This window comes from Melanotaenia boesemani, chromosome 19 (assembly GCF_017639745.1).
Source record: "Melanotaenia boesemani isolate fMelBoe1 chromosome 19, fMelBoe1.pri, whole genome shotgun sequence".
Taxonomy (NCBI): Eukaryota; Metazoa; Chordata; class Actinopteri; order Atheriniformes; family Melanotaeniidae; genus Melanotaenia; species Melanotaenia boesemani.
Genome location: NC_055700.1, coordinates 21098968 through 21110363, shown reverse-complemented (window position 1 = coordinate 21110363; position 11396 = coordinate 21098968). Strand labels below are relative to the sequence as shown.

The 11396-nt window shown below is 38.5% G+C and overlaps 1 protein-coding gene across 3 annotated transcripts in view; it reads right to left on the bottom strand.

Annotated features, from left to right (window-relative positions):
* Positions 1-4657: 4657 nt before the first annotated feature.
* The window catches only part of cntfr (ciliary neurotrophic factor receptor), a 202449-nt gene continuing 195710 nt past the window's right edge, over positions 4658-11396 (bottom strand). For all 3 annotated transcript variants that reach the window (XM_041969260.1, XM_041969261.1, XM_041969259.1), the window contains 2 exons: positions 10567-10693; positions 4658-6274 (listed from right to left, as the gene is read on the bottom strand). In XM_041969260.1, the coding sequence (XP_041825194.1) occupies position 6274; positions 10567-10693 (128 nt within the window). In that variant the 3' untranslated portion in view covers positions 4658-6273. The remainder of the gene's footprint in view (positions 6275-10566; positions 10694-11396) is intronic.

The window sequence follows — 11396 nt, the reverse complement described above, 5'->3', positions numbered from 1 at the left end:
CTTTTTCTTCCAGTTCATCCGAGGAAATTGCAAGACATTCCCTGCCTGCCCAGAGATGTAGTGTCCCCAGCATGCCCGGGGTCTTCCCCAGGGTTTCCTCCCAGTGGGACATGCCCAGAACACCTCACCAGCAAAGCATCTAAGACTTGACACACCGTTCCTTTGGTGTGAGAAGTTCTGTTTATATATTTTCTACCACAAGAGGGAGAAAGAGACCATAGAAAGGGTTATTTTTTGCTGTGTACAACACTGACAATTTATAATTCACAAATAAAAACAATATGAAAAGAAACATGCTTTCTGTTTACATATGTGATGTTCCAAAGCTGAAAACATCACTGTGAGCTCCAGTGAAACAAATTAAGCCAATAGTTTAGTTTGACTGGCTGAGTAATCCCAGTGTTTAACGCGGACTGGCAGATGATATTGGCTCCTTAGCTATACATTAGGCAATTCTGTAGAGTGGAGGGTTTTTAAATTGATGTGTCAGTTAAAAATCCTGAAATTTGCCATGCAATAAATTTAAATTTCACCTCTAGTATAAAATCTAATTTTGATAATGTCTCTATTAAAGATTTGAGATTATATCTGTAATGACAAGTCTACTTTCTTTTAATGGAATCTCTTTAATGTGCCCGTGATTCTCTTTATTATTTCTCAGCAGGTAGCCAATGGAAATATCTCATTCAATCTGAAGCTCATTCTTTATCCCCCATTTATGTTCTGACAGGCATATTTAGAGATTGTTCCACTGAGTTTGTGCTCATTCATTCATTTACCCCCCCCCCCCCCCCCCCCCAACACACACACACACACACACACACACACACACACACACACACACACACACACACACACACACACACACACACACACACATCACCCACATCTGCATTTTGAGTTTAGAGTGAAACTTCGGTGTTTAGATTTAGCTTTGTTTTTTGAAGGACCTCTTTGCTTTCCTCCAGTGGGAGAACAGCCTTTTGCTGTCTAGCTTCACAATGAGCTCTCTGGATTTTTAGGTGTGACAAAGCAGCAAGTCAGTGACTCAAAGTCACACCATCAAACTCACCCAGCTTACATATTTTGCATATTAATGAAGAGTTTAGATGAGATAACTTGTCATTTTGTGGAACTAACTTTCCATTCCATTAATTTATGTGTGGCAGTGCAGACACGTGTTATCAACAGTGGGATGAAAAATAGGCTGACAAGTAATCACAGTTGGTGTGAGACATGCACAGAGAGAGCACTCGGGCCACCTGGCAAGGCAGAGATTAGGAGCTCACTGCAAATTCTCTGTAAATGGTATCTCTTCTCCTCCATCATTCCTGGGACACGAGGAACAAGCTGTGCAAAGTTAGGAGCCAATAAATATATGGTATCAATGGTTTATTTTTATCTAGGCCAGACAAAACAAGATATGAAAAGAGAAAGGGAATCAGTGCCTACGTGAAATATTTAAATCCTGACTAACTGTGATGTTGTGCGTCACCCAACCCTGCATTTATAGTGCTGATCTTTTTTGTTTTGGTCAAGGAAAGACACACAGGATATGTAGAACAAAAGAAAAAGAAAGTGGAACGTTGCATAGGTTTCAGAATTCAGCACCATGGACAGAGGCACAGAGACTTATACAGCGTTTCAGCACCATAGACAGAGCACAGTGAGGGAGGGTGTCTCTGCTCCCCTCTTGTGGCCAAATAAGGAATAGTTTTAATTCGTTCATACATTGTATACCCATTTATTCTGCTGCATGGTTGCAGGGTGACTGGAGTCCATCCCAGCAGATACTAGATGAGAAGCAGGGTACACCCTGGACAGGTCAGCAGTCCATGATAGGGCCAACACAGAGAGACAGACAACCACTCACACCCACACTAACTCCTGGGGAGAATGCTGAGAAATCTACCGAATATGCATGTTTTAGAACTGTGGGAGGATGTTGGAGTGACCAGACAGAATCCACACATGCGATAGAAGAACATGCAAACTCCACACAGAGAAGCCCCAGCTGAGGTTTAAATCAGGAATCTTGTTGCCGAGAGATGTTGGTGATATTCACCACACCACCGTGCAGCCCAATTCCAGTTTCCAATTGTGTGAAATCAAAGATAATCTGGACAATGACAGTTTTAATTTGATAAACGCTTTAAACTTATGAAAAAAATGTGCTTTATTAATCAAAGATTATGCTCTGTTTAGATTATCTAAGGTAGTCCAGCTCTGCTACATGTCCAGCTTTCACACATTTACGTCTAGGATCAGAGTTAGAATTGGTTAAAAATGGTTCACATATTCTTTGTCTGTGTGAACAATATAATACAAGGCTAATGTGATATCTGAATTATAAAGTGGAAATAGAGGCTGCCTTGAAGCAAATAAACACAGATTTCTGTGAAATATAAATGACATGCTGTATCCAAAATCAGCTTGAAAGTGGTGCAATGTTGCTCTTTTAGAGGCAATTAAAATTGTGTTATGTGGAACATTGTGAAGGCAAAACCAGTTAGTTAAAAAAAAAAAAAAAAAACCCAAAGACCCGGCAACAGAGAGCCACAGTAAGCTGAGTGTTTAAAGAGGTGAAAGCCCAAAGCTGGGGCAGAGGTGAGAAGAAAGCATATATCGTGCCATTCATCCAGTTTTCAGCAAAAGGTCAAAGTAGTCATTAGAGCATAGCAGGACAGCTTGAACTGACAGGCTATGGGTAGCATTCACATCCACACACTTCACATATCCTTGAGGTTAATGTGGATCACATCATGATTGCAGCCAAAGGGTGTGCAGCTGAATATTTCAGCTAAAATTCAATCAAAGTTTAAAATGTAAACTCTGCACTCCTGTTTTCTTTTTAACTATAAGAGCAAACCATGTTAGAGTTATAAGCGCAGACAAAGACAAGGATGATAAAAATCCCAGTGTCCTCTGTGCCCTCTTTATTCAATTCACTGTCATTGTAAATATTAATTGAGTTCTCATTGACACCCTCATTAAATAAAAGGAAACGGCTGGCTGGTATATATGAGGGAGGAAGGATGGGAGGAAAGAGTAATGAATGCAATACCACGCAAGCAGATCTGCACTACACACACACACACACACACACACACACACACACACACACACACACACACACACACACACACACACACAAACTCCTACACACAGAGGACCCCAGCTGACAGCTGTTAGATGGTGTATTGATTTGTCCTCGGCCTCCAAATCGGCCTGCCAGAACTTGTCAGCATAATGACAGAAAGAGAGCTTGAAAGAAAGATAAGAGACAGTGAGACAGATTGAAGAGAGGCAGACACAGAGAGTGAGCGCTAAAGGTTAGAAGGAAATTTTTACCAACTGCATCACCAACACAATCCCACTCATATTTCATATTCAAAGTAAATGCTGATGTTAAACATTTTTAAGTGTACGGGCTTGTGGAAAACTTGCCTCATAATATAAATGTTTGTGTTTGGCAAAGCTCTATGGAGTTATCATAATTGGAAAAAAATAGGATGGCAAGAGTTACAAGTATCTGATTAGTCCCAGATTTAAGCCATCCCTTTCAAAAACTGCCAGTTCAATATTATTAGCTAGATAAATGACAATTTATCAGTGTGCTGATGGGCTTTCTGAAAGTGACTGCATAATTCAGATTTATTTTATTTAAAAGATGAGATAGTCTAATCAGCTTTCTCTCTAAAGCAGGGATCCTCAATCCTGGTCCTCGAGGACCAGTGTCCTGCAGGTTTTAGAAGTTTCCCTGCCACACCTGTCTCAGACTTGTCCAGAACTTGACATCAAGTCTGCAAATTGCTCATTGATTTGAGTCAGGTGTGTTACAGCAGGGAGATTTCTAAAACCTGCATGACACCAGTCCTTGAGGACCAGGAGAGACAATCCCTGCTCTAAAGCTTTAACTTATCCTATGGTCACTTTCTACAAACCAATAGCTGAATGAGCCCAGTCTCACCAGGAATTGTGTCCAAAATATAGCATTATAGTAAAATATAGAAGTTTATGTACAATAGGTAACAGAAGCTTCTCTTCAACCCTTCATTTGTTGTTGTTTATTTTTGTTGCACCTGACAACCTGGAATTGTTTTTATGCCAAATAATCCAAAAAGCAAGCACAGTAAGATGCTTCCTGTCTGTCCTGGCTCTAGAGATTATAATGTTGAGACAAGTCACTTTGATCCAGATCACTGTGACCTTCTGATGAACTGCTGCTGAACAATGTGTTGATTATTACTTCTGCAACTTTTCAGTCAGTCCTACTCATCTTTCATCCTTCAAGAAGACTTTTCTTCTAATATTATCAGTAGACTGAGATCTTGGGTTGTCATGTAAGCAACCCTATGCTTGAACTCGCAGCGGGGGTTGAAAACTCACTCATGGTCCTCCAGTTATGATGTAACACAATGATCAAGCAGCACTTTGATTCATAACGCTAATAAAGAATCTCAGAAAATGCTCACACAATGAAAAGGTGACTGTGCTAACTGACTTTGTTCTTGCTTTGAATGTTATTAAGTAAAAAAAAAAAAACTGTTTCTGCTGCTTTACTTCATCCCATTAAAACTGCAGACAAAAATCTGCTGTCACATGTTCAAAGATCACCTGGACAAAGCAAAATGAGAATGAGGCCAGTTTGTCATAATTCATTGTGAAATGGTCACATTTAATGGTTGAAACCTGTCATTGTATATACATCTATAAAAAAGACCCCAGGTACAGGTTACAACATTCTAACGCTAATACATACATTATTATTATTATTATTAAATAATAAACTTTTTGTTCAATGTTAAAGTTACATATCATACTTTTACAAAATAGGATCAAGGGGGAATTAAGCCAATATGAATGTCTGATAACAAAAGGAGAAAAAAATGAAAAAGAAAAAACTAATAAAGCCCTATATGTGTCATTTTATTATATGTCCATAAAAAATACAATAAACACATCAATATTCCTTTGAATAACATAACAGTAACTGCTGATATTGGATAATGAAATGTAAAACTGCAAAAAGACATTTTTAAATGTTTGTAAAGGCGCCAAGATTTGAAAGAAAACAATTTTGTGTTATTGTATTTTACAGCACAGGGCAGAGGAGGAAACAAACTCGTGCCAGAGGTTCCAATAACAAAAAAAAAAAAAAAAAAAAAAAAAGAAATTGATGGGAAAAGAAGCGTTCAGTTTAAAATCCACTTTATTTTCTTTTTTACAATCTAGGTCCTTCTTGCCACTTGCTGTAAGCACAATGTAAAGCTAACTGTCTAAATAATCCACGCTACCATTACTGGATTCTTCAAAGTGTTAGTCCTCAGATCGGAGAAAGGCTCCTCCATCAGTTTAGATTCAGCTGTCGGAGGCGTGTGGACTCAGAGTTTTACTGTGGCCTCTTTGTTCATTGCCGTGTTTACACAATCAGGAGCTGCGGGCTTCCTCAGATTTATCCCGAGTTTGATTCAAACATACCGCACTTCAGCTGCTGTGTCACGCACACACACACACAGACACACACACACAATTTTCTGGGGGTTTTCAACCCACGATGAAAACAGGCACAGGCTTCAGGAAGCTCAATGAATTGTTTGGAAACCATTTTCGTTGTGGGTGTAGATGAGTCTTTGGCATGATGATTGGGCTGTGTAAGGGGCCGCTACTGTAGCTAAACATGCAAACACACCTGTCCTAAATATGTGTGTGTTCGTGTGTTTGTCTGTAAAGCACTATGCATTTCTGAAGAAAGTAAAAAGAAAGGCAGTTAATGAATAATAAAAGAAAAGAAAATGTAACTAAGAGATGTTTTTAGTCAGCTGAGGACTTTTTCTTGCTCTGAGGAGGATCTTCCTGAACCAAGCTGAACAAGTCCGTCTGCTGTGGCTCGCCCAAAGCCACCGTGGCGTTAACGTTAGTCTGTTCGTCGCACTGTGACTGCTGTCGTTGTGGTTGTTCTCGCCGCTCCTGGTGATGACGATGCCGTTTTTAAAAGTTCCTCTGAAGAATCTCTTTGTCACCGTATATCAAAAATGCTGGAAAGCATTATCATCGTCTGATTTCAGGTCTAAGTAATTTTGCTGAGTAACTGTGTGGCAGACAGAAATGATCAATGCACTGTATTGATGAAACATGTGCAAAATAGAAGAAAAAAAAAAAACAACAAAAAACAAACTTAAAACAAAAAAATAAACAAAAACACCAGCCTCCTCGTCTTCATCCTCTTCATCGTCCTACCTCTTGTCACCCCTCAGAAATAAGACATTTACATCTGGAGAAAGAGACACAAACACAAATTAGTCATCTCAAGCTAAACAGTATGAAAGAGAAATGTCTTTGTTGTCTTTGATTTAGCCTTGTCTTCTTTATGGGATTCCTGAGCTTACCCTTCACTTCTATAGAAGTCTGTGTGGAGTTTGCATGTTCTCCCCATGTATGCCTGGATTCTTTCTGGGTACTCCCACCATCCAAAGACTTGCAAATTAGGTTAATCGGTCACTCTCAATTCTCTCTAGAAGTCAGTTTAAGTGGCTGTTTGTCTCTCTGTGTTGGCGCTGTGATGGACTGGAGACCTGACCAGGGTGTACCCTGCCTCTCGCCTGCTAATTGCTGGAAGAGGCTGCACCTTCCCTGCGACCCAGAATTGGAGTAAGTGGCACAAAAAATGGACGGATGGATGGGTCTTTAGTGAAGCTGCTATGGTCATCTAACATAACAAAGGGGTTGACATAGACACAGCTTGTTTATGAGTGGTCACATGTTAAAATGTTTTATCCCTAGACTTGAGTCAGAACTTTGTCTTAAAAGTACAAACTGTAAAACTTAGTTTCATTCTCTGTAAGAGTAAAAGAAGACACTGTCCATTTTTGCTAAAACAAAACTTGGGCATCAATTAATGAGCAAGACAGCAGTCTTCTTGAAATATATATGTAATATTTATATATATATATATATATATATATATATATATATATATATATATTAGTGCTGGGCAATTTTTAATTGTAATTAATGGCATTGTTAAAACGCAAAATGTCGTTTTCCTTTAAAAGTAGGCCTACTGCTATTTGAAGAAAATGCAGTAAATTTTGGTCTACAAACACTAAATCAGATTTCTGCAACCTGCGGCTCTGAAACTGCAAGTTGGCCTCTGTACCTTCCACAATGGCTCTGGCTAAAAATGCTAAAGAACTAACTAATGTTTTTAAATATTAATTTAATAATAATAAATATTCACAATATGCACAATAACTTTCTAAAGGATGCACATTCTTAGTGTAGCGGGTGGCACCACAGGGTGGTCCTAGGTGTCTCTTTTAGGTTGTGACAGTTGTAACTAACTTTTAAAGAATAACCGTTTAACTTTTTTTATTTTGAACGTTTTTGTTCACTGGGTCACCTTCCCCTAAAATGATTTATGTCCTCCTGTCAGTAGCTACTCAGAAGTGTTTACACTTGATCTTGTTGGCATGAAATCAATGCAGTGTGTATTTGCAGTGGTTTGATGTGGAATTGATGGAGGTTTAACTGGGCCTCGTCAGCAGTTGACATGTATTTAAGCAGATTGTCCACCTGTGTGCTATGCCAGTGCATTTAGGTTAGTAAACTAGCACTGAGTTGGATAGTGAGTGGAGAAAAGAGGAGTTCCTCCTTATTGTCCCAGAAATAAATAAAGTTAAATCTATTTCTGTTTTTGTCTCCTTGTGTTTTTTCATTGATTACCCTTGGTAACATTAGCTTGACTATTTAGCTTAACCTCTTGCACCTCCACCCTCCGCTACTGGGAATAAAGGGGTTAACATCTGGTTTTACGGGTGTAACATCAGGTCTGTAAATGTTTAGTGTGAATACAACACTAAACATGTGTGGTTTTCACAGAAAGTCCAGAGACTGCCACACACAGTTAAGACAACAAACAATTAAAAGAGCAGGTACAAAAAATATGATATAAAATATTATATAAAAAAATATGTAAACACAAAGTGTGGCTCTCCACTGACCTTCACATCTCACAGATTCCAAAACTGGAAGTTTCATCTCGCTATGACCAAGATTCACAGAACCAGAGGCAAAAGAAAGCCCAATTTATGTTTCATGTTTGTAAAACATAGTCATAAAATATCTAAAATATCTTACTTGCTGGTTCTCACATGTATTTAAAATTTTAAAACTGTAAATGTAAAGTTATCTCATTAGGCTTAAGGGGTAGAGGTGACTTACATTGTAATTAACTATACATATATTTAATTAAATATATTAACACATATTAATATATAAATTATTAACACTAATTTATTTTTACATTTTGTTAAAGGGCCAAAGAAGGACTTCACCTTGAGAAAATTTTAATTTTCTTTCTATTATTTACTGAATCAGGCTTTAAATGGTTGAAACAGAAGTGCACAGCATGGAAATGAAATTTAGCTTATCAGCTAAGGAGTGGTGTGTCACACCATTATTTTGCAGCTCCTACCTTAAATATGGACCCTTTGCTTTGTGACTCACATAATGTGGTGACACTGTGTTCTTCTATGTAGTTATTTAAGTGTCGCCAAGCATGAAAACAATGAAAGTGGTGTCTTTGGACACTAATTAATAGTATTTGTGTCTCTTTCACGTTTTGCCACGAGACTGGGTTGTTTATTCATGTGTATGCTTCAACTTATCCATCACATGTTCATACATCTTTTCTACTAAAACATTATAGGTCAGTAATACTGAAACAAAAACAGTTTTCCATTTGGACTCACTGACATGGGCTGACATGTATGTACTTTAACTATTAACCCTTTAAGCCTGAGGGTTTTTGGAGGTGTGGTTTGCCTGAACAGACCTACCCAAATTAAATCAACAATAACTCTGTAATTTTTAGGTCAATATACATAAGCGTGTTCTCAATGGATAGGTAAGACCCTATGAAATATAAATCCAGTGTCAGAAACATTGTGAATGTTAATATGCCTGTGCAAATCGTCATAAACCATAGGTAAAAAAAAAATATCTTTTTTGTTTTTTTGTACACAGATGAAAACATCATGACAGAAATCATTCTGTGCATAAAGATACCACTGCATGGACTCAGCAACTCCTTGACTACATCTGCCCAAAGTTTCGTGAGAATAGAACAAAGCTCATAGCTTTTATGCAGGTTTTAGTGTGGATAGTACCAGGCGGACTTTCTATTTGGCCACTTGGATACGCAAACTGTGCCAAATTGTGCTGTGTCTGTATTTCCTCCAGAACTTCCAACACGGTGTATTTGGTTCTTTGTAATTTCTTGGACATGTTTATGGCTTTTATCCTTCGTTCTAAATGGATAAAAAGTTATAATGAAGCAAAGAAATGAACGCTGTTCGATATTCGCTCTTTCCGGTGCGCCCACTGGCGTAACTGCAGCAAAATGGCAACGATGCTCCTTTGTTTACGCGCAAGTATTTATACCTGACAGATAAAGTGTCGTTCAAGTGTAAGATATCGTCGGAAAGCTTGTAAGATGTAGAATTCGACCAAACTTTATTTACACTGCCAAGACCCACAACAAGACAACAAAATGGCTGTGAATGGGAGCATATGACATGTTAGCGCATGACGCAGTTTCACCATTATGGATTACTACGCTGTGAGTTTTGGTCGAAGAACAATGTGAATAGACTGAAAATGACCACAAAAAGGTAAGGAAATAAAATATGTCGCTGTTTGTGAGAATAGCTTTGGGATTTGTGCTGTATTTGGTTATAAACATGCTGTCTGATAAGGCTGCTGTGATATGCGACGGTTAGCTTTGTGTTTGTTTTGAGACTGACGTGAGGTGCTTGGCGAATATCTTTTTATGCTTGGTATCATATGACAGTGCAGCTTTTCTAGTTTCATTTGATACCCAATATGTTGGGGTGGAGTGAACTGATCACGCGTTGTGTTGCATTTTGTTTCGGGTGTTACTCGTTATGGTGGCGCTGTTGTTTGTGGCATACGTATTTTAAAGTTGTTAATAAACAAATTCTGTGTTGACCAAATTTACTTGAAGAGTTGATTTAGTGGCATTAGGTATTCTTCTTTAAAACACATTATAAATAAAATATCCTAACATCACTAAAGTAACTTTTTTACACACATGAACTTGTGTTTACACCTGTTGGACCCACCGGTGGGTCCGTCGGGCTTAACTGTTCTTTGGTATAAATTTTCTCATGGAACCGGGTTTAAGGCATTAAGGTTCAGATGTTACTAGTACATGGACATTAAACATGAAGATGCCAAAGAGATGCAAGAAAACATAGAACAAAACTTATTTGCAAGCTTTAGAGCAAACGTAATCGTTTTCCATGTCATCTGCAGTTTGAACAATATCTAAAGTTGTGATAAACCTGCCTGATCGATAACTTTAACAGCTGCTGTAGCTCTTATAATACAGTATGCTCCTGACATAAACAATCATGAATTGAGCTGCCAATAAACACTATGAGTGAATGGATGGGTTGAAAATCAATTCCAAAGACACTGACACTGAGTGTTTGAAGACTACTTTCTGCAGGTGGGTGTGTTTGTTTGTGTGTAATTGCTCACCATATCAACAGCAGCAGCATTCCTAACAGCAAAGGGGAGAAAAATGTGAGGACCCGGGCAGCTCTGCCCACTGGAGGTTCGGCCTTCTGTGGTGCGTTGGAGGACGGTATGGGAGAGGTCTTAGTCTCTGTGGAAAAGAAGGCAGAAAACAAGACAAGAAAACTCATGAGCACATTTTCAATTAACTCCTCCGGATCCTCGGCCAGTTGGTTTTTGGTTTTCAGTTCATTGTGGGTTTTCTTTGGCCGTTCCGTGTACAATACATCGGTTCCCCTGAGGGCAAAATGTTCAATGCATTGTTCTGATGAATGGATGCTGAAAAGTGCTCATCATAACGGGAGGAACCGAACAGAAAGGAAAATACAGTGAAGAGCAAAATCAATTCTAATCTGCCAGCACAATCAATATAAGACTTGTCATGGCGGTTATTAAGTGAACTGTAAAAAAAAGGAAAAAAATATCATTGTGAAGCTACAGGGAAAACTGGAAATGAAGAGCAAGGTAGATGAAAACAGGTAGGGGAAACAGGAAGATGTAAAATCTCAAAGGTAAAGCTGGAAATGAGTAGAAAAAGTCTGATTATCTACAGCAGTGTTTCTCATTTAGAGGTATAGGTACCCCTTTGTGTAATTGGGGAAACTCCAGGGGTACATGACTTCATAGATGTGACTTCAGTCAGTTCAGAATTACTACACACATGTACACATATGTACATTTAAAATAACTTCTAGATCCCTTTACTATGACTCCAAAATTATTCACTGACTTTATGGTTGCAGAGATACTCATTTCATTACTGGTTTGCAATTTTTGAGCACAGGCCTAAAAAA